This window comes from Haliotis rubra, unplaced genomic scaffold, assembly GCF_003918875.1.
Source record: "Haliotis rubra isolate DU_JTF1 unplaced genomic scaffold, ASM391887v1 Scf160, whole genome shotgun sequence".
In the NCBI taxonomy this organism is placed as follows: domain Eukaryota; kingdom Metazoa; phylum Mollusca; class Gastropoda; order Lepetellida; family Haliotidae; genus Haliotis; species Haliotis rubra.
This window is the reverse complement of record NW_025765559.1, coordinates 1,632,416-1,660,036: the sequence shown is the minus strand read 5'-3', so window position 1 is coordinate 1,660,036 and position 27,621 is coordinate 1,632,416. Positions and strand designations below refer to the sequence as shown.

General features: G+C 40.4%; 1 protein-coding gene across 1 annotated transcript; it reads left to right on the top strand.

Moving 5' to 3' along the window:
- The first annotated feature begins 5,021 nt into the window (after positions 1 to 5,021).
- Positions 5,022 to 26,661, top strand: LOC124271443 (potassium voltage-gated channel protein Shaw-like). The gene is given in 4 exon segments (XM_046706594.1): positions 5,022 to 5,102; positions 15,972 to 16,790; positions 25,788 to 26,445; positions 26,448 to 26,661. Coding segments are annotated over 3 exon segments (1,377 nt in total). The 5' UTR covers positions 5,022 to 5,102; positions 15,972 to 16,283; the 3' UTR covers positions 26,660 to 26,661.
- The last annotated feature ends 960 nt before the right edge of the window (positions 26,662 to 27,621 follow it).

Sequence of the window (27,621 nt, the reverse complement as noted above, 5' to 3'; positions counted from 1 at the left end):
ATCTGCTGAACTATCTATATTGTATTTTGAAGTAGTTATCTTGAACTACGTTTTCATCGACACAGAACTAGTGTGCAAAAAAACCACTGGCCCGCTAGCCCTTGGCTAATAAATATCCAGTCGGGCCAGCAAATCTCCACAGTTACTAGCCCGACTGGCTAGTGAATTTTCATGGGATCATTTAGTAAATATAAGACCCTCTCCGCATTGTTAAAATACACTTTTAAATCATGCAAGATTATGGCCTGATAAAAAATGTTCATCATATTAGCAGCTTAATGATGAAACCCGTGCCATGCCGACATTATCTTATTCTCATCTATTTTTTGTAATCTTTTGCTTAGTTTCTACATTCAAATTTCGGGCGAGTGAATTTTTTTGTGGGCTAGTAACTTGCATGGCTCATAGGGGAATGATCAAAATCACCAACCCCAATGAGATCCGGTGTACATGGTCACACACGCCGAATTCCATCCTCTTACAAATAGCAGACAGCATCTCCTATTTGTTGTACTCAGACTTAATGGAATGCCACTCTCAGCAAACACCTGAGTTACTAGTTATTTCAGACACACACACGGCAGTTTTGGAAGAAGAGATCTTACAGGTCAAAGTGTTGATGCATGAAACTGCACAGGATCAAATGGTTGTATGAAACTGCACAGGATCAAAGTGTTGATGTATCAAACTGCACAGGATCAAATGGTAGAGGTATCAAACTGCACAGGATCCAATGGTAGAGGTATCAAACTGCACAGGATCCAATGGTAGAGGTATCAAACTGCACAGGATCCAATGGTAGAGGTATCAAACTGCACAGGATCCAATGGTAGAGGTATCAAACTGCACAGGATCCAATGGTAGAGGTATCAAACTGCACAGGATCAAATGGTAGAGGTATCAAACTGCACAGGATCCATTGGTAGAGGTATCAAACTGCACAGGATCCAATGGTAGAGGTATCAAACTGCACAGGATCAAATGGTAGAGGTATCAAATTGCACAGGATCAAATGGTAGAGGTATCAAACTGCACAGGATCAAATGGTAGAGGTATCAAACTGCACAGGATCAAATGGTAGAGGTATCAAACTGCACAGGATCCAATGGTAGAGGTATCAAACTGCACAGGATCAAATGGTAGAGGTATCAAACTGCACAGGATCAAATGGTAGAGGTATCAAATTGTGTGAAACGAGGCATACTGAAAGCTAATCTCCATCTCTATGTGAAAGTACATACACGATCTGTTGACATTTGAGCCATTACTGGCGACAAAGTCCATTGGTTACTGCGATTACCCGTCGCGCTTATAATCCGATTTCGGTTCCACACACGGTTACATAGCATGAAGCCCACTTTTGCAGTCTGATTGATTAGCCAACTCATGCACAAAGCTTAAACCAATCAAAAGTTCATTTTATTCATGAAATTTACCTATTTACATTTGTTAACTTGAAGGCATGTAGGCGGGACACCTGGATGTAAAGAAGCTAAATCGATAAAAAAAAAAAAACAAAAAGAAGTTGTGAGTACGTTTCCTGGGTTTATCGTTCCTGCTTTCTATTGTATGCCTATATGTCGTGTCTTGTGATTAAAAGAGAGCCAATACCATTGAACAGTTCGCGAAGTGCAGGCACAAGATGTACGTCAAACCCTGCTGCACACTGTGTTTGTAACAAAACATCTATCATCACTGCAGCGGATGTTTTAGTCACGTATTTATAACACATTCAAAAATCGATAAATGCACTTTTGTGAAGTGGCTTAGGGAAATCTTTTTTTCAAAGCTGATAGACAAAACTTGCTGTTATTTCGTAGCAGTTTCATATGTATAATAAGGGACCGTTCATAATTATGGCTGGGGGTGATGATGATTTTAAGGGGGTACCCATTTTGTTCTTGGATAGCTAGGGGTCATCAATTTTTTGTACCAATATACGGGGTCAGCAATTTTGTACATAAAATTATGTTTCAAATTATGCTTAGAAATTATGGAGGGGGCATTCACATTGTACTTGCTTCTCCATAAAAACATAAAAATTATCATCATCATCACACACACACAGACACAGACACACAGAGACACACACACCCACCCCCCATCCATAAATTATGAACGGTCCCTAAGGTAGGATAAGAGAGAAGAGATGGGTGAGTGTTGAGAAGTTAATGCGTTATTTGTTTCACTGACGAGTCTAGATGACCTTCACTTGGCCACGCTTGACGTTTGATTGTCTCAGTGATGTCTATTTACATTATTTACATCAAGCAACGAACTGTTACAAGCCGTGGCAAATGCAAATCGCTCTTACGACTGTATAGCTTAGAGGGACAAGGGCTGATGACCATTACGATGAGTTGTTTCTCTCGACCACGGATGAATATTGAATGAGTTTCTTTCGGGTGTTGACCTTTCCAACTGTGTATCAAGCCTACCCCGAAATGCAGCCGTGTCTACTTGGGTTTAGAGTACATTGTTCTAAGTTACGAAACCACGCTTCTTTTAACGTAGGAGTGAGTATGTTTTTACGCCACTTTTATTTTAACAATAATCCAGTAATATCATAGTACGGTGGGGTACACCAGAAATGGGCTTCATACATTGTAACCATGTGGGAATCGAACCCGTATCTTCGGCGTAACGAGTGAACGCGTTAACCACTAAGCTATTGGGAGAGATAATAATAATATTCACGTTATATTTGGTTACATATGTTTTGTTTTTCACTTATAATCTGTGAGGTACATACCTGACATGAGTGAGCTAAAGTTTAGAGTCACTTTGGCAATATCTCAGCCATATTGTGACTGAATCAAGGTATAGACTAATAAAAGTTAAAGGTAAATTATAAAACTTGTCAACGAAGGGCAGTAAAAGAAGTAGAATATCACAGATAAAAAATTAAAACTAGTAATACACATATTCTACTATTAAAAAGCGGAGAGTTTAAATTGAATTTAAATGTTTTGGGACTTACGTACCCTTTCAGGAGGACACTAATTTTACAGTACTTTAACCCCCTTGAGGATATAGCCAGTGACTAACAATCTCAGTTACAAATTTAAATTTCCAATCATAAAATATTTATCTAGTTACAAATCATTTAACAAATCTATTTCTTTTCAAAATACAATAACTAAATGAGAACTTATATAAATAAAAAGATTCTTCATAGTTCGTGATTTGAAATAGTTATCCCTTGTGATGGAATATTCAACAATGTTTTCAAATATATATCTATATCTCTCAAACAAAACGCTTTCTCAGTTAACATCTGTTGTACATATCCTAGCCTATGTCTGTCACTTGTGTACTTTGTTGTAAGATGATTTGTGTACTTATCTGGAGAGGGCTTTTCTAAGTTGGATAACTTGTGCCCAATCCTTTTCTTGAATGAATAAAATATGTTTAAAACAAACAAAACACAGTCAAGCAAGACATGCGCATATCTGACATGAAGTATTGTATGCTAAAATTTAGGACTGATGACGCCATCGTCGTCCAGAGTAGTAGTGAGGTGACGATACGCCAGCCTCCCCGGGGCAGCAGACTGTCAGAAGGACCAAGGGATTGCCGAGAAGACAACGCTGGGACAAAACGGACCTGGAGACAGAGGCTGCCAAGAATTTCATTATATATATCGACGGCCGTTCAAGAAAGAGGACCCAGGTTAGACTGGTCTTCAGCGACCCTTGCTTGTCGTAAGAGGCGACTAACGGGATCGGATAGTCAGGTTCCCTGACTTAGTTGACTCATGTCATCGTAATCCCTATTGCGTATCTTCGATGTTCATTGTGTTCATCACTGGATATTCTGGTCCAGACTGGATTATTATTTATTTATTACTATATCGCTGGAATATTGCTGAGTGCAGCGTTTAAAAACAACAACAACAACAAAAAACAAACAAACAAATCAACAAATAGAGAAAAAGTGCAGATGTAACAGCTCATATTTCTTCATATGGTGTTCATTTTCATTGAGTGTCTACTTTACTGTAAAAGTAAGCTAGAAATAGAATTGATGCCCTCAGACACGAGTGGTAATTGTGAAAGATACTTGTGATGTTCATATTGAATTAATGCCTGCAGGCAATGCAACTTGTCCTCAATATGTGAAGGGAAACATTTTAAGGAATGTTCATTCAGACATATGGAATGATAAAGGATTTGAGTGAACAGTGTTTCTCTTCTTTCCTGTCTGCCATTTATTGTATAAATTGTAAATAGGCACACATGTAATCTAGGAGAGGGCGATCTAAGTTGGGCCTATTCCTTTTGGTGGGAGAAAGTTATACTTCAACAAAACTAGAATGCAGTCCCATTTCTGATGCCATTCCAGCATTGGGGGAATATTGCTAAGACGGCGTAAAAATACTCACTCACTTACTCACTCAATAGACAATAGCGAAACGCCGAGTTTCAAAAACCTATCTGAGATAATGGTTTGGATGGGATGTCAATAATTGTGTGAAATATGTTTCCATAGCAATGCAAAAATGCTGAAATTGAACAAGACTGTTTTTTCGCTACAGATGAACGTGTGGTGGTGGCAAATGTCAAAAACACGTACACAGGGAAATCAATTTTCACCTTAAACAACACAGGACAAAAATATGGTAGAATTTAAAATATGGAATTGCGTGCGACCTCATAAATGTCAGCACCACATTCCTGCAGATATTTCAAATACGCCGTGCACATAGTCACAGATCAATGTATTCTCTGATAACAACACCCTGCATCCTTATACATAGATAAACAGGTTATATTTTGCATCTGGTGAGTAAATAACCTCGAGAAAGCACGACACGCTAAGTAAAAGTAATATCGATTCTAAATTGTCCTGGCAAATACGAATTATGGTCAACTGGATTTTGCTATTATTGTATATAAACAGTCACGTAGAATCACACTTACTCGCAGATCGATTATAATCGTATGTCCTAGTCGGCGTCTAACATGGTCAAATCAATAAATCAATGGTTCATGAGTTTCTTATCACTGAGGCGGTAGGCTGTTGGCTTTACCACTGGGTAGCGATGTACTAAAGTTCAGATTAACATGAGAGGGAAATCCGGAAGTGACAAGGCGTATGAGGTAAGTAAGCATCCCTAAAACCAATAGTGACGTCTTTGACGCCTTGGTTCATAGTTGGTATGAAAGGACTACATGTATGTATAGTTGATGATCCAGGTTAGGACTGGTCTTCAGCAACCCACGACTGTCGCGACCAACGGAATCGGGTGGTCAGGCTCGTTGACTTGTTTGATGAATATCATCGTATCCCAATTGCACAGGTCGATACTCATGCTGCCAATGACTGTTCCAGACTTTATTATTAAAAGGCCGCCGTCAAACAACGGGACAACTGCGGCATTAAACAACAAACAAACATGTATGGTAAAAGGGCTTTTGGGTGGAAAGTATATCCCATTAACTTAAGACCGAAGGATTCTATCAACTACAGATGTTGACAGAAATATTGGTGACATTTACCCTGCAAGAGCAGGATTTTGTACTCCTAATAACTGATCATATGAAAAAGCTAATCGGATATATTCGGTCTAGCATAATATCGGGTTTTATTTTTACTTTGAAGCCAAAAACAACATCAATACATGAAAGGATATAACGTCGATTATCATGACGTCATTACAATTCAAAGTGACGTCATGTCCGTCCGACAACTATATACACACTGTAACACAATGTACAGGTGTTATTACGTCATTTCTTTCTCAAAGTTATTAATGCATATATTTCTGTGAATTGTTCTGTGTGTAATCAGCTAGATAATGTGACCCACTATTTACTGCATTGCAAACAATATGTAAATCAACGTAGGGCAATGGTGGAATCTACAGCTCTCAATATTGATCTCTCATTGGCTGGACTGTTATGTCCACGGAAGGTTCGCAATCAAGTTCAGAATGTTATTCTTGCTTATATTAAAGCGTGAGGCAAGTTTGCTAGAAATTTAGCAACCCTTTATGATGGGCAAGGTGTAAATGGACCTAGTTGCCCGAACACCTATTAACTTTTAATGGTAAATCAATCAACTTTTCTTGAGTGAGTGAATGAGTGAGTGAGTGAGTGAGTGAGTGAGCAGCAATATTCCAGCTATATGGCGCCGGTCTGTAAATAATCGAGTCTGGACCAGACAATCGCGTAATCAACAGCATGAGCATCGATCTACGCAATTGGGAACCGATGACAATGTGTCAACCAAGCCAGCGAGCCTGACCACCCGATCCCGTTAGTCGCCTCTTGCGACAAGCATGGGTTACTGAAGACCAATTCTAACCCGGACCTTCACGGGTCCAACCTTTCTTGAACAGCGAATGCCATCTGACAATATCATGTTTATTTCATAAGTATAGATTATATCACACGGTGATATGAGATGAGGCATTAAAGTTCCACCCGTCGTTCATCACTTCTGTACAACAGATTTACATAAGATAAGATAAGATAAGATAAGATAAGATAAGATAAGATAAGATAAGATAAGATAAGATAAGATAAGATAAGATAAGATAAGATAAGATAAGATAAGATAAGATAAGATAAGATAATTCTTTATTGTCCCAAGGGAAATTTGTTTTGCATCATACGTTCTCCAGTTTTTCATTCATAAAGCAGCCATACATAACATTGCAATTGGTAATCATGAAATAATCAGGATATAAATACATCCATTTAGTACACAAACATAGATACTGAATAGAATTTGGACAATTAAAACACAGGTCATTCACAGAATTTGTTGTTAATGCATCTAATACTAGCTGGAACAAGTGAGTGGCGAACCCTGTTTGTTCTTAAAGTCGGCATACGCAGCCTGCGTCCAGAATGTAATTTTGAATATTCAGAAAAGAGTATGTGAGTAGGATCACTTCAAATTTTGTTTGCCCTTTTTGAAATTTGCTGCTCATAACAACTGCCGCTACTTTCGATAGGAAGCCCTAAAATTTTAGACACAGTGAGTACTATTTTTGAAAGTTTGTTTTTATTCTGAACAGACAGGTTTCCGAACCAACTCAAGAAATTAAAGTTTATGACACTTTGAATAAAGGTTTTGTAAAATAACATCATGATAGTTTGGTCGATTTTTAAATGTTTCAACTTCCACCAAAAAAGCAAGCGTTGCTGTCCTTTTTAATATATTTTCTCAGTGTTTTCAAACCAGGAGAGTTTCAAATCTAAGACAGTACCAAAATATTTGTATTCAGTTACTCTTTCGATTTCATTATCTTTAATAGTTACAGCATTTATTGTTGACTTAGCTTTTCTAAAATCTATGATCATTTCTTTTGGTTTTTTGCACATTCAAAAATAAAAAAAACTGATTTACACCATTCTACAAATTTTGAAATTTCAGCTCTGTAGCTAAGTTCTGATTCCCTAATAAGGCCTACCAATGCAGCATCACCCGCGAATTTGACTGTAAAACATGTTTCTGTGTTGGATACACAGTCATTGGTGTACAATATAAACAAAATTGGTGAAATAACGCAACCTTGTGGAGCGCCAGTTGATGCGTTTACAATTGATGATTTCACATTATTAACCTGTACAAATTGTTGTCTGGTAACTAGAAATGAATTAATCCATTATACAGGAAGACTACGTTTAGATCTGTCCCCGTTGATGCTTCACTGCTGAAAGAGTATGAGTGAGATGGTTTTATGCCGCATTTAGCAATATTCCCGCATTATCATGGTGAGGGACACTAGAAATGGGCTTCACACATTGTACCCATGTGGGGAATCCAGGCTTTCGGCGTGACGGGCTAACGCTTTAACCACTAGGCTACCCCACCGCCCCTACTGAAAGAGAATTAAAACATTCGTCATCACAGGCACAAGCTACGGAGGCAGATTGGAGGTCATGGTCATAGATACTGATGAGATGAGGATGTTGCTGTGTTTGATAGATTAATCAATAGAGACAAGCTTAAAGGTAGGACTCGGCCAGTAGTATACACAATGGGAGGACCTGGTCCGTTACCCCCATTGCGTATACTACTGGGCCACGAACTGTTATTTATGCAAACACTAAACATTTCTCACATTTCTGTTTATTTTTTTATATTTACTTCATGTCACATTTTAAACTTCCTTCTTTGAGTATGACTGGAGTATGACTTGACAATAACCGGATATGTTCTGTTGTGGCGAGCGGCTATGCTGTACAGTAAAACTTGGTTCATTAAAATTGAGATACTTCAATCAGCTGGTTCACCATTGATGTGGCAGATATAGTCCATATTATGTCTGTTTCCATCATCAAACATAGTATATAACATAGACAAAACAGAGATTCAAAACCCGGAGACAGCGGAGACAAATTTATAAGTGTCGTCATAGGACAATTAGACTGACTTAGTGAGTATGGTTTTACGCCTTTTTTAAGGAATATTCCAGCAATGTCATGGCGGGGGACACCAGAAATGGGCTTCACAAATTGTACCCAGGTGGGGAATCGAACCCAGGTCTTCGGCGTGACGAGCGAACGCTTTAACCACTAGGCTAACCCACCGTCCAGGGACAATTAGATAGCTATGACGCATATGACGACACTTAGTTTACATTGTACACCTGAAGAACCCTTCATTCTTTGACAAGAAGAAATATCTGGACTAATAAAAGAAATATGCCGAAAGGAGAAACTAATGTCCCGGTCACGGAAGGGTTTGACATACATACAAAAAGGTCGTACATACAAAATGGTATGAATTAATATGATCTACTTCAATGCAATCTAAATATTATTCTACAATCAGGTGCGCACTCGAGATATTTCACACAATGATTTTTTTCACAACATCGAATACGAACTTTGAAACTGTTCTTTGATAATGCCCTTGGTTTCGTCCATGAGTGCAGCATACTTAAAACATACTCATCTCCGTGACATTTCCGTTTACACGTTGGAAATAACCTACGCTTAGACAAAGACGGAAAAAGCATTCAATGAGTGTCTTATCGGCGATCTTCAAGGCAGCCTCTCCAACAAAAAGTACCCACACTTATGAGATCTGGTCTCCAGGCTCCGTCACATATAACTGTCTATCTAAAGATGAAGAGGGCATTATGATGGGCTATGCAGAAATACAGCAAGCTTTGAACTGACCCACACAAAGATATGGTACAAGTGTTATTCTCGTTTTGTGCTCGTTGTGTAAATCGATTTCAGGTTCATTCAAATAAGAAAACCATTATGCTTCTCAACATTTAAAGATTTTTTTTACAATCCCATCACTGTACGTGGGGTTAATGATGATAGCTTGGCATCATGCCATCTAATTGAGCAATAGTTATTTCATATCAACGAGGGTGATTTATAGTTTAAGACACCAGATGCATCTAGGTTTAAAATGCAGATTAGTTTGGTTCATCAGTATAACATTGTGAAGATGGTTGATGAGGTGTTAATGTAACTTAATAGACGTTGCCAAAGTCCCCACTATAAAGTACAAGCGAGAGGCTTCAGGTCAACAAGTACACGTTTCTTCGGAACGGGATCCACAATGTTACGTAGACAATTACTCAATGGAGAACCTGGATGATCAAAGTGAACTGTTATGAGCACAGCCAGTTAAAAGTTCTGGTACTCGATTACTGTAGTTGGAATTGTGTTTTGGTATAGTGTTAAGTACGTTTATACCGAACACGCTTATAGTTGAGGTGAGGTGAAATGGGGTTTAACGCCGTAATGACGTGCATGTGTGTGTATGTGTGGCTGCTTGTGCTAGCCCGGCCAGACTTAACCTGATTTATAGTGCTAGCTCATTGAGATACCATGCCACAGTAAGCATGAATACCCCACTCAGACACATTATACTGACTCCCAGCCGACCAGTTCTTGTACCCATTAATGCCGAGCGCCAGGCAGGGACCAACCAGTACCAAAGGTTTTGGTATGACGCGGCCTGGGATCGAACCCGCGACCTTCCGCCCTCTGGACGGACGCTCTAACCACTACACCACTCAGGGGATGGAACACGCTTATAACGAACTGACGGATAAAACGAATTGTACCCGACAACTTTCTATATACAGTAACGAGCAGAAAAAATGCGACTTTTCACAGACGTAGTTTCAAAATTTATTAAATGATAAATTCAGTTATATTTTTCATACATCCACTCTGGATACTGAAGTTTACATTTATGCAGGTCGATAGTCTGTTAGTCCACCGTTTCTCTCGATGCACTGCTGAATACGGCGTCCCATGCTGTCAATCAAATTGTCTATGTAGTCCTGGGGTAGGCCCACCCATATTTGACTGATGAGATTAGACCACTCAACGACACTCTTAGGTTCCAACTTTTCTAATTTGTCCTTCATAATCTGCCACACATTTTCAATTGGGTTCAGGTCTGGTGATGCCGCAGGAAATTTCTGTAAGGTCACGTGACTCGTTTCAAGCCAGTTACAGGTGTGTCTTGACTTGTGTACAGATGCATTGTCCTGTAAAAGTTTGAAAGGTATTCCACTCTGTCCTATATGGGATTCCACTATGCCTTCTTGTATAAGTTAACAGTACTTGCGTGAATCCATCCTTCCTGTAATAGTTAGCAGCGGCGTTACCCCGAGTTTGCCTATACCACCCCAAACCATGACACTGGGTGAGAACTTCGGAACCATTTTGCAGCTACGTCCACCTCTTGACCACCTCTTTCTTGTGATCCTATAAAACTGAAACTTTGATTCGTCCGTAAAAATCACATTTTAAAAGTCTGTACCCTGCATTTCCCTGCACCACTCGAGCCTTTTCTCCATATGTGTTGTTGGAACTTTCTTCGGCACTCGCTTGACATATCCAGATTGCTTTAAAGATCTTCTGATTCTGATTGTTAGGGGTTCCTTGACTTGACGCCTTCACGGCAAGCTGTTTTGCAGACCAGTTTGGGTACGCCGCCGCGATACGCGCGATACGTCGTCTGTCATTTGCCCCAAGAGTAGCACGACGTCCCGATCCAGCCTGTCGCTCTGTCCCTAACCCTGCGTCAAATTTCTTCAAATGTGGGTAAACAGAGGCCCGATGTAGTCCCGTCAGTTTCACAAGTCTAGTTACGGATGTAATACCTGCTTCATAATATGCCAAGAGTCGATTTCTGTTCCTTTGTAACGTCATGGCAAAGCTTCGGTATCGTCTGCTAGCAACGAGGTCACGTCATCAAGCCATCCCTGAACCCAAGGGAGATACCAACGAGGCAAGCTACTGGCGGCTAGAAACAATGTATTTCGGCTTTTTTTGATAGTAGGATCGAGTCTACAGAATAAATTTTTTTGTCAATGTTTAACATATGTCAAATCAATCGGATCGAGCATTTTCCTTGTGAAGAATGATCAATCGTTGCTTTTCTTGCACCGGAATGGCCAGGTTGCCCTTGCTGCCATTATAAGAAGTTACTTAATGAAAATACTCCTTACAATACTTATTTCAATTCCGTGATATTGTACACATCATATCGAATTGCATTTTTTTCCGAAAGTCATACGGTGTTTCCTTAATAAGACCCTAAACAAGTTTTGGGGAAACGGCTAGCTATGATACATAGCGTTCACTGACATGAACAGCGTTCATGTCAGTGAACGCTAAGCATCTTAGCTAGGAAACGGCCTGTCCAATGCACGCAATTGGCAGTTGCATAGACTGAGTGTGACGCATACAATACTTTGACTCCAATCTACCAGTACAGCTTGTTAAGCTTGACCTGATGAAGTGAATAGTAATGCATTGCGTGACCGTGTCACAACTGGTTGGGTCTATTATTGTGAAGGGGTGCATCTTTGTCAGTTCATTGTCAACATGTCCGAACAGCCGAGACAAGGTCGCCGTTTGACATATCAGTGTCGAGAAATCGTTAGCGATGTCCCAACTTTCTTTAACAAAGAAGCTACAGATGGTTCTCAGCAGCAACTGGTGTTTCCAGTGCAACCGTGGGCCGAATAGAACAAGAAAGGAAAAAGCTACCCTATTTAATGAAGTTAACTCGACCTGCCGTTTGTGCCCTTTGACCTCCCGGGTCATACATATGAAGAGTAGCTCAGGTCAAGCTGAACAACCTGTAAATATATAAATAATAGAACTGTCAGCATCAGCCAACCACTACATAACGTTTACAATTAAGTCAGACGTTCCGGGTCGTACACACAGTTGAGCGGATGTACTGCTTCTACACTAAACCCTGGCCGATCCTTCTCACGATCACCCATGCAGTCGGAGTGTTGCAGGGAACGTTTGGTATTACAGGTGTCGCCTTGAAAATCACAATAAACATCATTAGCGTAAATTACCCCGATGACTCAGGAACAAAAAACATGAAGTGTGTATGTGTTGTGGTATATGTAATAGTGAAGTCCCCTTATGCTGGCCGCCAGGGATGGCAAGCAAGTATCATCTGTTGTTGGCTGTTGGTACGACGTGGCTGGCCACTGAACCGTAGCCTTCCGCCCTCGGAACAGGTGTTCCATCCACTTGACCACTGAAGTGGCATTCTTGCTGTTTCCAACTCCATCAGTCAGCCGTTACTCTTGCATGAAAGGCTCGTTGAGATGACACTAGACGGGAAATGGAGTCTGTCTACGGGGTGTTTAGATTCATTAGACATAGCGTCATCTACCTATCCGGAAATCGGTTAGTATATTATCTCGCTATTTAGTTACGATGCAAGGCATGAATAACAGTATAACGTTGTCTAGAATAGGAGTTCCTTCTTTGAGTGGCATTTAGAAGCTGGTGTGATGAAAAACAAGGAGAGTTCTATGGATATACAACTTCTTTAATATGATATGAGCGACGTTTCGGTGTAGCTTCTAACACCGTTATGGAGCTATTAGAATAGGAGTTTTTTTGGTTGTGTGATGTCTAATTGCCGAACTATATTCTCATGTTCGAACCATTCCTAAAAAGCTTATCTTTGAATTGCAAAATACCTTCCAGTAATCTTGCTTTGTGACTATATATTTACCTAGTAGCAATGCCTACTTTTATAGTTATCTTGACATCGCCTAGCTATCTGTCCATTGGTCTATAGATGCAGCAAACTATCACTGTAGTTGTATGCCCTTTTACCTAGCAATCTTGGGTTCTTCAAAGTAATCAATATATATTTCTTTCACATGTGCGATGCGAACAACGCATTAACAAACTGTTATAGGTGTTGAAGAACGTCTGCTTGTTATTAACAGGTTATCGCCCTGTCTTGTGTTGAAGCTGGCGATATATAGGACTGATCAAGTATATTTAACGGTGTTTCATGATCTGTCATCTGCCAGCACTGAGAATAGACCATGTCATAAAGTGTTATGTGTTATCGAGCTCTAGGAAGTCTTAAACTCACATAACAGTACTTTCGGATGACAATATGTGATTGGTTTTGGTTGGTTGGTTTGTTGTTTAACGCCGCACTCTGCAATATCCCCGCTACATGGCGGCGGTCTGGAAATAATCGAGTCTGGACCAGACAATCCAGTGATCAACTGACATGTGTCAACCAAGTCAGCGAGCCTGACCACCTGATCCCGTTGGTCGCCTTTTACGACATGCATGGGTTGCTGAAGACAAATTCTAACCCGGATCTTCACGGTAGGCAACATCTGAAGTACATCAAGCTGATATACGAGTTTCGTCCCTTAACCGTTTCATGATCCGCTAAACAATGGTTCGAATCCCGGATCTATCCTGATCATGATCTTTCGATCTGTCAGCCGAAGTTGATAATAGTCTAGGTATGTCACATCCTCGATAATTTCCAGGGTATACGTTACGATAAGTCTCCACAATAAGGATAATAAAATCATCCGGCCGAGCCATAGATGCATCCAGGGTGTAGTGGGGATTATCGAGGATGGGTATGTCACAGCGACCTGTAAATAATCTTGTCCAGGACAGGCAAATCAGTGATTAAAGACACGAGCAACGACATGAACTGGGACAAGCAGGTCAGGTTTAACTATGATGGGAATATGGGTTGTGGGTCCTGGAGGTTGGGTACCTAAATCTATTCTATCCCTTGTACTACGAGGTCGTGGCTACCTCGTGGCTATTCCAAACATTGCAAGTCCAGGCTTTGTTTGTTGTTTAACACCGTACTCGGCAATATTCCAGCTATTTGGCAGCAGTCCGTAAATAATCCGAATCTGGACTAGACAACCCAATGATCAACATCATGAGCATTGATCTACAGTTGGGGTACGATGACGTGTATCAACTACGTCAGTGGGCCTTACCACACGGCCCCGTTAGTCGCCCCTTACGGTTTTCTGAAGACCAATTCTAACGCCGATCTTCACGGGGGCAGTGTGCTAGGCATTCGTATGTGCAAATCCACTGAATGGCATAACCTTCATTACAGTTAATGTATCGGAAAAACAACAACAAAGGTGTACCAGGTGTACGCCAACGTTAACACAACTCGCTCCATCGGTAGCACCCGTCACAAACACTTGCATAAGCAAGTCAATTCTTCAACTGAATAAAAACACGAGACTTTATTGGAAAACTAAATCACAGGTAATTGTATCGGACATCACTTTGTTTGCTGATGTAGATTTAATCCATTTTCACCACAGTATTGACGTTTACAGGATGTAACCTTGCCACACTGTTTTACTATGTACGTCATTACATAATTATGAGACATGAGTAAGGTGCGCTCTGTAAAGTCATGCGTAATCGCCTCATGATCGCATGGCATGACAAGCCATTCAAATGCATTAAAGATTATACAAGATCTCCATTTACGTCCGTTTAAGAGTAATTACAGTCGCGTTAAGCCGTATTGAGTTTAGATAATGTAACTTGCTTCACAGAAGGTACACATGCATAGGTACAACCATATATTATTGCAAAACAATCATTAGTACAGTTACAGGTTGCAAATCTGCAAAAGAATCGATTCCAGAGTTCCCTGAACGATACCCCATACATCTTGATTATGATCCCTGGTCTGTCTTCTTTACAATCGTGATCGTGTGTCCTCCTAAGATCTACGACCCACGTACTGTAGAGTCGACTGGGCGTTGGTTCGAATCCAGTGGATACGATAATGTTTCATTTGTATAACGTTGGGCGCGGAGAGTCATTGGATGGGTGACCGTGTTTGTCAGCTTGACTCCTGAAAGTTTCTAGGACTTCAGTCCTGTCCCACAACGAAGCACAAGTGAGTTTGTTAAAAAAACTGCCTCTGTTCACCCAGTAGAAAATGGGTCCCCGGTGGGATAAGTCATGCAACTATCAACCTTATAGCGCCTCACAAGCAGCGTGGGTTATCCGGGGTAATAATACTCAGATTATATTTGTCCGCTTTGAGCAGGAAAAGTCTGGAAAGGCGCGTTATAAATAGTCTACATAATTATTAGCATTATGTAATGAGAGAGAGAGAGGGGTGCGCACCACCACCACCCCCCACCCCCCCTTTGTCCTGAAAGTTTATTAAATGATCATTGAAACTCTCGTGGAGATGAAGTGTGCACCCCTACTTTCTCAGAAAGCTGTATCCGCCCATTTTTTTGTAGAATCATATATACGAATGGGGTTTTCTGTCTCATTAGGAAATAACAGCGTGTGACGGAGTTTGGTCTAACGCGTTTCAGATTGATGTGGGAGAAAATCCCGAAGTAAAGAAGTTGTCTCTTACAGAAAGCTTGCCGCTTTGGTGAAACCCGCGAGCAAGGGCTGGTACCAAAAACATCCACAAATAAAACTTAACAATACAATACGAGTGAACGTGACGCTTAACACAATATCGCACATCGTAGGGTATTGCCACACATAGGGAACTCGACTCGTCGGTGACGAATGGCACACGCATGTCTACAGGTAAAATATTACGTATCAATAACGTTTGTTTTGATTCTTTTTCCATGTCTTATATGAAATAGCTTCCTGTTTGCATGTCATATATCAATGGTAACCTACGAGGTAAATCAATCAAACGTATGTTTGTTACAGCAGGCTAGGCGAGAAGCTGCCACGATCAATCGCCATGTCAGCCGTGGGTAAAACACACAGGGTAGTCGAGCAATCAAAGGCATCAGTCTCAAGAGCAACTCATGGACTGGCCTAACGTGTTCTACGGGTGCGCCCAGCCATCACTAATTACACCAATACAACCAGGAAACTTCAAGACGTGAACCACAGTAAAAGACTCACTGAGACTTAATTTGATATTTGACAAACTCGGCCTTGCTGGTCTATAACCGACTTCTCTGTGTCTGGTGCTAATTGGAACATCTGATAGTTGGCAGCAGTTAAAGGGACAACATGGACAAGAAGAATGGTATAATAAAAACAGAGAAAAATGACTCTTCCCCTTCGAAAGGAAAAGTTAAACTGAACGTTGGAGGTACTTTGTTCTTCACCACAAGGGAGACAATAAACCAACACCCAGGAACACTTCTTTCCCAGTTGAGCTCCTCGTCCTCCTTTTATGACAAAGTGAACGGGGAATACTACTTTGATAGAGACCCTATTGCCTTTGCCTGCATCCTGAACTTCTATCGCACCTCGGAGCTGCACCTCCCCACCAACCTGTGTGGCAATTCCTTGCGAAGAGAGCTGAAATTTTGGCAAGTGGAAGAGAATAATGTTTCCGAATGCTGCTGGAAACTTCTTCATGAGACTGACCAGGGGAAGGCGGTCATCGACACCCTCAACACCAAGCTGAAAGATGATGACATGACCACTGGAATCGACGCCTCCTCTTGGAAGATATGGCAGAGACGGATCTATCTCTTATTGGACAAACCAAATTCCTCCAAAGCAGCAAAGGTAATATATTACATACAGTCATACAATTTTGTGTAAAGTAAAATCTCGATAATCCGGACGGTTCAGATCCATAAGAAAGCGCCCGTAGTGTTCCCTTTGTATAACGAATCATAGGTGTAAACAGTATATTCCAAGAAGTAGTTTATGACAGTTCCAGAGACCGGACTGACTGGTTTTCCACAACGACAGGGTGTCGCTGTATTTATGATACATTTGTATAAGATAAATATTAATGCTATCAGATAGGTCACAAGATTTTCATGAAAATTATTGCTATTTTTCTTTTGTTGTATGTCACTATACTTCCGAACCAAGAAATATGTTGTAGGGCATCCTCATCGTTACAAACAGAAAAACACCCGATCCAGCAGCGTTGACGTTATCATATACTTCCCATCAAAAGTTTAGACTCACTTAAAACACTCACTATATGTTATGTACATGTGGTTACACCGAAGATGAATTTCTCCACTAACTTGGGGGAACCAACAGCAAACCTTATGCAGATGAATTGCACGAGGATCATGCATCAAATTGCTGAAAAGCATGTGCAAATATCATGCATGTGAACAGCTGCGTTTTGGTGTAAAGTTTTGTTAAGAATTCGCCAATTTTCACTGAGTTTCATCATTTGTGTAACAATAATCTGTTCAACGTTACGAATTTGTTTTACAATACATCAGTTCATGTGTAAAGAGTATCTTTAACAGTATGGAATGTTTTGCAAAATGTAGTTTAGAACAGTTGCTTGAAGTAGGTGGCTATATTTACATTAGTGAGTCTAAACTTTTGATGGAAAGTATATTTTGCCAAAGCTTTAATAACATATTAACTTCGCATCAGCTATATTACAAACACAAATTGTCATCGCAATCAGGAGAGAAAGCAGTTAGGAGAGTGTCGCAAGAACAGCATTGAAATCAAAGGCAAAAACACCAATTACACACACAGAGCTATTAGTAAATTAATCAGTCACCTTGTTGGGGGTCGTTGGGCATTAGAATATGATGTCCTATCAGGATTTTCACTCAATCACCTTGTTGGGGATCGTTGGGCATTAGAATATGATGTCCTATCAGGATTTTCACTCAATCACCTTGTTGGGGATCGTTGGGCATTAGAATATGATGTCATCAGGAACTCAATCACCTTGTTGGGGGTCGTTGGGCGACGTTGGGCATTAGAATATGATCCTATCAGGATTTTCACTCAATCACCTTGTTGGGGATCGTGGGGTATTAGAATATGATGTCCTGTCAGGATTTTCACCATTATCCAAATTCCACCCAATACCTAAACGTCAGACAGGGCTGAAATGGTGCTATGTGCTCGTTCGAATCCCAGATCCGAGAACCATATATACATATATCGCCAGTTTCGGTTATTCGCCTTATTTTTAGGGCGTAACAGGCAAAATAGTTATGAAAATTACATGAACGGATCACTGAAAATTGGTGAAGAAAGCAGGAGCTAGCGATGAGTGTAGGCATTGTGTAAACACAATTTGCATGATTAAATGAGGGGTTTGTTTTCTACATCTGCACCCAGTTATTATCCTGTCAGAAAATGAACCAAACGATCAGGTGACGGCGAAACTGAAACAAACGGTCCAATAACACAATAAGAAATTGGGAAAGAAGAAAGTAACAGCATTCCGAGCAGAGAGGACATTTCACTAAATTGCCTTAACAATCGTAGTAGAGAGGGACAGATTACTAAATTGCCTTAACAATCGTAGTAGAGAGGGACAGATTACTAAATTGCCTTTAGAGGCCTAGTAGAGAGGGACAGATCACTAAATTGCTTTAACAATCCTAGTAGAGAGGGACAGATCACTAAATTGTCTTTACAATCCTAATAGATAGGGACAGATTACTAAACCGCCTTAACAATCCTAGTAGAGAGGGACAGGTTGCTAAGTTGCCTTAACAATCCTAGTAGAGAGGGACATTTATCTAAATTGCCTTAACAATACTTGTAGAGAGTGACAGATTACTAAATTGCCTTAACAATCCTAGTAGAGAGGGACAGGTTGCTAAGTTGCCTTAAAAATCCTAGTAGAGAGGGACAGGTTGCTAAGTTGCCTTAACAATCCTAGTAGAGAGGGACATTTATCTAAATTGCCTTACCAATACTAGTAGAGAGGGACAGATTACTAAATTGCCTTAACAATCCTAGTAGAGAGGGACAGATTACTAAATTGCCTTAACAATCCTAGTAGAGAGGGACAGATTACTAAATTGCCTTAACAATCCTAGTAGAGAAGGACAGATTACTAAATTGCCTTAACAATCCTGGTAGAGAGGGACAGATTACTAACCTTAACAATCCTAGTAGAGAGCCTAGTTGAAATTGCCTTAGGAGGACAGATTACTACATCGCCTAGTAGAGAAGGACAGATTACTAAATTGCCTTTAACAATCCTAGCCTACTAAATGAAGAGAGGGGACAGGTTACTAAAATTGCTAGTTAACAATCCTAGTAGAGAGGGGACAGATTACTAAATTGCCTTAACAATCCTAGTTAAAGAGAGAGGGACAGATTACTAAAACTGCCTTAACAATCCTAGGGACAGGTAATTACTATCGCCTTAACAATCCTAGTGAGGGGGACAGATTACTAAATTGCCTTTACAATCCTAGTAGAGAGGGACAGGTTACTAACTTGCCTGAACAAGCCTAGTGGAGAGGGACAGATTATTACCTAACAAGCCTAGTTAAAAGGGCAGGTAACAATCCTAGTAGAGAGGGGGACAGATTACTAAATTGCCTTAACAAGCCTAGTAGAGAGGGACAGATTACTAAATTGCCTTAACAATCCTAGTAGAGAGGGGCAGGTTACTAACGTGCCTTAACAAGCCTAGTGGAGGGGGGCAGGTTACTAAATTGCCTTTACAATCCTAGTAGAGAGGGACAGATTACTAAATTACCTTAACACAGCCTACAAGCCTGTAGAGAGGGGGACAGATTACTAAATTGCCTTAACAAGCCTAGTTAAAATTGCCTTAACAAGCCCTAGGTAATTAATTACATCGCCTTAACAAGCCTAGTGAGGAGGGACAGGTAACTATATTGCCTCAACAAGCCTAGTGGAGTGTGTGTGGGGTGTGGGGGTGGGTGTGTGGGGGGGGTTACTAAATTGCCTTTACAAGCCTAGTAGAGAGGGGCAAATTACTAAATTGTCTTAATAAGCCGAGCGGAGAAGGACGGGTTACTAAATTACCTTCACAAGCCTGGTTCAAAGGGGCAGGTTACTAAATGGCTAAAACAAGCCCAGTTACATGTTAGTAACATGGCTAAATAATATGAGAGAGGGATTAGACAAAACTCGGAGCACACCTTTCAGCACTTTTGAGGTCATTACAGAATGATATCAAGGTCAAGGTCCATTTCTGGTGTCCCCAGCGGAGATATTGCTGGAAAATTGCTAAACTCACTCACTATTAAGAGACACTGACGCTGGGAAAAGATGTGCTCTTTGCACCAAGGAAATGTGCCAGTGCTAAAATCAGTAATTGCCATCGCTGCAATCAACCTCAGTGGCTCTGAACGCCCCCACTAGTTGCAATATTCTCCCGATCTTGGTGCAGCAGATCTCCATCTGTTCCCAAACACAGCTCTGGCTGGAACCAGTTCTACAAGAACGACAAAATAACACTTATGAAGAAGTGTTCGACAGACAGGAAAGGACACCTGGGAGAATCGGATCAACTCCTTGTGGTTTTTAGGTTTGTACCCGAGACTCAGAACGTATAATGAATTGCAATTCGACCAGAGCCTGCAACCCTACCAGGAAGTAGTATTGCTGACTGTATAACAGAATTTACTTCGCATGAGTCAAAATGTGGAAAGTCTTGCAACTGCTAGTTTTTTCCAACAATGAAATAGCTCAGTTTCATGTCCTCTGAGAGCATCAGCCCAAAATACGCCAAAATAATTATACCCCACTAAATATATTTTCACATCACAAATGCTTTTAGGTTACATTACGATATGTTACTGGTAATATTCATGACTGGAACAAAACCGTTGTGCTTGTCTTATTTAACTTTAGCATACTACAGTTGCTTTTCAATAATTGGACGAATTCATTTACATGCAAATGCTACGTAATGAAAACTATCAATATGAATCAGCTTGTACTAATCAACCGGGGATCCAGTCATTTAACAATCTGAAACGGTGTCAATCCTTCCTTTTTACTTTATCTTTCCTTTGTTTAAACAAACTCATACGTTGAAACTCTCGCTCGCTTTACCATGGAGTCCTGTCCGCCATAACTAAGCAGTCCCCAGTGTTTGAAGGAACTAATTAACCCGTGCAAAATATCGGGGCACAAGTGGCGTATTGGTATACAGAACTGTTTATCTGAACCCCACATATCTGGAAACCTCATGATGATGATGATGATGATGATGATGATGATGATGATGATGATGATGATGATGATGATGTGATGATGATAATGATGAACTTTCCGACATAATGCGTATTCGCACACGGGCCGCCAGGCCATTTGTGTTTGATCAAAGGAGTGAGTTGGTTAGTTTTACACCGCTTTCAGCAATATTCCAGCAATATCACGGCGGGGACCACCAGAAATGGGCTTCACACATTGTAACCATGTGGGGAATCGAAGCCGGGTCTTCAGCGTGACGAGCGAACGCTTCAAGCACTAGGTTACCCCAGCGCGTGTCTCTCTGGAGACCCATTCTGTGTTGGTGGTAGTATATGCAGTGTAGTAGGACGTGTTCGCGCGTTTCTGTTTCGTTGCAGTGTGTGTATGTGTCTGTTTGGTTTTTCTATAAATTTTATGTAGATGGGAATTTAATTTTGTTTGACCTGTTTGTAATTTAGTTACAGCCCTGGCAATATTTTTAGCTGCATTGTATTTTTAAATATGTTTTGAGTGTTTTTTAAGAAGACGTTTTAGTTTAGAATTTGTTTGTGTTCACTTGGCCACTTTGGGAAGAATTTTTGTTTTGAGAGGCTTTTGATTACGTTTTTAGATGATGGTATGTTTAAGTTCACTTCTGGGAGTGCCGAGACTTGGTCGGTCTGTTCGGTGCCATACACACCAAGATGGGCAGGGATCCAGGTGATCTTTTTTGCTAAGGATTGTAGATCCTGAATGTTTTTTAGTATTTCGTGTATTGGTTTAAGTTTTTGTTTGGTGTGTTTGTTTTTTATTGCTTGCAGCCAGTTGAGTGAGTCTGTTAGAATTAAATATATATTGTGTTGTTTGACGAGCGGATCATGGAGTAACCGAACGATTTTTAATTGAAACGAAAAATATACTGCATAAATAAATAGTTGTTATTTTTCCGGATCCGGGCAGTAATTTCATTTATCACCAGTCCCAAGTGCACGTTATTGTGTCCCACTCAGCGGACAGCGCTTTGCGATATTTTGCAATTCATCACCTAGTATCCAAGATCAAAGTGCGGATGTCATGTGATCCCAATGATTATTTATTCCCGTAATTGCTCTTTAAAATTGGATTTATTTTATTGCTTTTATTCAAAATTGCATACGTTGGTCTAAGTCGGTATTTCAAGACGGAACTCGCTTGTGGAGTTAGTCACTTAAGTTAGTTAGAATAGAATCTAATTAGTTAGTTAGAATCTTATAAAAGTAAACAGATCCCAGTCAGATTGAGATCCTTGCTGAATATATCTCCAAACTGTCTCTTGGGTTTTAGTGAGAGTATGCAATATTCCAGCAATATCACGGCGGGGGACACCTGAAATGGACTTCTTGTCAAGATGCGACCTGCGACAGTTTCACCTTTTACCAACCAACGAACTGACACATCGTGATATAATGAAATTACTGCACAAAGTAATGTCAAACCTAACTCCCTAACTGGCAGAACATCAAATATTGTAGACTAATTTCTTTCACTGGACCATATGACAGTACGCAAGAAGGAATATCAAGTTTTAAATCATCTTATTAAGATTCGTTGAATGTTAATTTGTACATCTATAGAAATTTGAAGGTTTTCCAACGTAAGGAAGAAGTAGTATAAAAGATGTCCCATGTGTGATCGATGTGGCCGATCCATGTGGCCATTCCAACGTACTACTGACACTATAGGGATCAGTAAGACTATCTCCGTGGACACCCTCTTCATGGATCACTGGATTGTCTGGTCCAGACTCGATTATTTACAGACCGCCGCCATGTAGCTGGAATATTGCTGAGTGCGGCGTAAAACTAAACTCACTCACTCACATGTTTGTAAAGAGCGACTGGAATTGGGATATATTAGTGACACCCATTAGGCTCACCTAATCCGGAAGCAATGCTTAGTGCTCGTTGTATATTTGCTTGGTCTGGAAAGTTGTCAAGTAGCTGTAATACAGTTGGAGTAAAGTTGACAACAATCTTTACTCACTGAGTTTCAACCACATTAACTGAAATTTACGGCAGTTGATGTACCACAGATCCACATGTAAAAGTGCTCTTTTAAAGGGATGTTCGCCCGTTTTTACATTCATAAGTTTATAAAAACTGAAAACTGTAACAACAAGGTACAGCGAATGGTCTCTGTTCAGACCGATGCTGTCAGGTTTATCTCAAAATGGGGCCTAGAGGTTTAAGCGTTCGCTCGTCACGGCAAAGACCCGGGTTCGATTCCTCACGTGGGAACATTATCTGAAGCCCATTTCTGATGTCCTTCGCGGAGATATTGCTGGAATATTGCTAAAAACGGCGTAAAACCATACTCACTTAAACACTTTTTCTTATCATCGTTATTTGCAGCTATCCTATCTCTAGCCATTTCCACTATCATAAGAATTTCCTGCAAGAAGCAGATTCCTTTTTAGGTTCTATTCGTAACTGGGAATGCGTTTCTTGGTCCACAGGTTGTGCGCGAAACAAACACATTCAAATAAACAAACACGAGGACATAGGGCATATTGCATCCGACACAATGTTAGTCTCTGATACTTCAATTTTAGGCCTGTCGTGTGTTTATCATACAACCCTTTGAACGCTTTACGGAAGCCTTGGCTGTTACTGAAATATTCATAGAATCTAAGAATCTGAAGCAACAATAATAACGTGATAACCGATTCTCGACGCCTCACATGATTGGACTAAGTGTTTGTGAATCGACTGAGGCTGCCTTCTATCAGCAAATTTAACTCTAAAGCAGAAAAAACATAGTTGTCCAACTGACTGTGTCCTTTACCAACTTCTTGTAATATTGTTCAGCACAGAGTAGATGTAGTCCCCAGCTAACTGGCATAGTAAAGGAGATAGGGCTACACGAGGTGTAGGAAGATGTATTGGTTTCATTAGAAACCTTGAAGTTTCTGGGTATTTCAGAGCCATGTTGGCTCTTTGGTGGTGTTTCCATGGTAACCATGCTGTTTTAGACAGAACACTACTGCTGTGTATCAATCGTCACTATAAATAGATATGAAATCATTTTTAAGAATGCATGTGTTGCTCCAAGCACTGTTCCACCGAATCATTGTAAAATGCCAGGGTCAAAGGACAAGGTCACAGTAATTAGTTGCCAGTCTTCCCTGAAATTCAATATTTTATCGTGTATCGTTGCGGCTGAGTGCATAATAAGTCCAGCACCATGTGTTTGGTATCATAAGATACCTCACAGATTCTACTTTATGACAAACGTTCAAAATGATAAATGTTAGGACAGTTCGGATTTGGGGCGTTTCCATGGTTACCATGCATTTTCAATTCTATCACATAAATGCATTAAATCATGCCTTTATGTGACTAGATACCCAGGGATATTACACGTGCTCACGTTATCCTGCACTCTGCATCGTTAATGTATATGTGGATAAACATCTTCAAGGTCAAAGGTCAAGGTCTGCCACTTTCAAATCTGGTAACACTAGTTTTGGAAAACTAGAGATTCTAACCTTCCTAACGATACGAAATACATCTTGTTATACCTCAGGTAGACGGGTTTTAATTTTGGACACCAGAAACCACTGTTCTAGCTGTCTTAACACGGAATCTAGTGAATACATTGAATCTATTGTTCGAAGGTCGGATATAACATTTCGAAATTATATACATAGTACACTACGACGATATTATCATTTGGCGAAATCATCAGCGTAGGATACAGTCTTTGCGCTGCATACGGTAAAACATGTTTCTTTAACCATGAATTGTATTTTCATGGAGAGGAGAAGAGACAGAGTCTATTGAACACGTTCACGGTCTGGTAACCACGTAAACTTACGATGTGCCTTTACTTTCAAACTTCACCAACAAGCAAGTATTCGTTTGTGCGTAAAATCCCAAACGATTTAGTCTTTGTCAGCGTCTGTGGATATTCTTCTTACTTAACAACTTCAATCAAAGTATCGCACGTCACAGAAGTTGGCAGGGTGACAGGGATGGTCTCGCCAGGACACGCGCTATTCCTAAAAGACATTGGTTTTAGGTTGTGTGACATAATGTGTTTTCTCATCCTTGAAAGAAACTGGGCTGCAGAACATGCGGCTCCTTTGTTCTGCCAAAGCAACTACATATTGCATACAAATACTGCTTATGTCAGCCCACACACAGTTTCTATTTCCATTTGTATTCATGCAGTACAAGTCTCACACTTCGTTTTTCATCTGCAATACAGCAACAGCTTCTGACATCGCAAGGAAGCTGATATTGAAGCAAGACAATCATCAGATACAAAAACTTTCTTTGTTTATCTGCTAAGAGACCGTGTCCAAAGAAGCGCTTGTAAAACATAGGTTTTCAGCAACCTGGCAAAAAATATATCTGCAACGATTTACTGGTATGTGTTTCTTTTGAAACGAACTATTTAGGTTCATAGTTCCGATGAAACAGCTCTTAGGTCTTGCAGACATAGCTGGAAAATATCTAGTAATAAAGTAACAGAGAAGGAGATGATATCTATAATACTGAAACAAATATTGATATATCCAACCTGTACATTAACACCATAAAGTGTACCTTCTAATTTGGAAATCGTTTTGTCTTTCAGATTTGGAATTACTTCTTCTTGATGTTTATAATCGCCTCGGCAGTCATCTACTGCGTTGAGACTGTTCCAGAAGCAAGGGTGCCTCGGGAACAGAATGGCAAGCAGAGGATAGGGCAGACAATGCTGGAGAGGCTGGTCAGAGACAAGGACAACATCAAACTTAAGATGGTCATCGATTCGGAAGCCCATCCCATCTTGTACTACATAGACATCGTGTGTCTCTCTGTCTTCACCTTAGAGCTCATTATCCACTTCATCACTTACCCCAAGAAGGCCAGGTTCTTCAGAAAATTTCTGAACTGGATTGACATCATCACTGTGTCCATGGGATGGGTGGTGTTCTTCATGGAAAGAGGTTTTCAAGAGGGAATATTAGTTCTCTCACTGGAGCTTTACATCGCCTATCTAACGCTGAAGAGTCTGTACATCCTGAGACTGTTCCGATTTTTCCGCTTGGCAGATCGTTTCACCGGTCTTAAGGTCATGATGCTGGCCGTCAAATCCAGTCTGACTGAACTCTCGCTGCTGCTCTTCTCCATCATGATTCTCGCCACCATGTTTGGGTCGTTCGAGTTCTACTGTGAGTTTGACAACAACCATTTCGACACAATCCCAATCTCCATCTGGTGGGCTCTGGTTACCATGACAACCGTGGGCTACGGGACTACTACCCAGCCTCCTACTGTGGGCGTGGCATGGGGACGATGTGTGCCTTGAGTGGTCTCCTCATCCTTGCCATGCCTATTGCTGTCATAGCAACCAACTTCAATGAGTACTATTCCAGAAACCAGTGTCGGGAGAAGAAGAGGAAGAAACATGGATGGGCTGAGGGAACGGAGCAGGTTGGAATAACATTCGTGAAGAAGATTTGATCTGAAGCCACCGACTGTGTATTCTAATGAAAGACAGCCTACGATAAATAAGGATATTTTTGTAATTTGTACCTAGGTACTTTGGTGATTGCCTTCATGTGCCGAGTCATCTTTTTGTCCTGCCATGTGATATATGTCTGTTATTGCCTTGTGAATCTCTTGGGGTTATTGTCCTCTGATCTTTGTTTCTTATTACCCTGTGATGTCTGTCAGTTATTGTACAAGAATGTAGGTGTGCTATTGTCTAGTTCCTGTCTACAGGTCTTTGCTCAGTGATTGATATCTGTTATCGCCCATAGTTTCAATGCGATGATAGGAGCGGTAGTTATGTTATTGACCAGTGTAGCAGGGACATTGGGAAACGTGAGCGCGGTATATTTTAACTATAGTACCGTAATGAAGAGTAAACATGGACTACGCAGTAACATAAATGGGCCACATTGTAAAGTACTAGTAAATGATGAAAGCCTTAAGAATAGAAGGTAAACAGTACCACCCCTTTCAAAAGAAAGAGGTGAGGTGAGGTGAAATTGGGTTTTACGTCGTGCTTGAGAATTTTTCGCTCATATGACGACGTTTCAAAAGAAAGACGTTCAATAGCAAACTGAATAGTTACTTATCAGAGTTGAATTGTACCAATTATGCCAGACTAAATTATGGTAAAACAAGTGACTTGACCCCAACATGGTGTCGCAGACAAATAAACCTCATGTTTAATCCGAGGTAAGCTAGTTATTTTATTATCCCCAAAAAGGACTTCCCATTAACTACATGCTTCTGTTACGGTATCCAGTTACTATATTTAGATTAGTTCCTCCATTTCATTTGGACATTTTGTGTATTGTTTCGTATACATGCTTTTGTAAAATATTTTTTTATATTTTATCCTGTGTGAAAATCGGTATTCGTGAGTTAGGTGTTGTAATTGTAACAAACATGACACAATGTTATTCTGTTAAAGA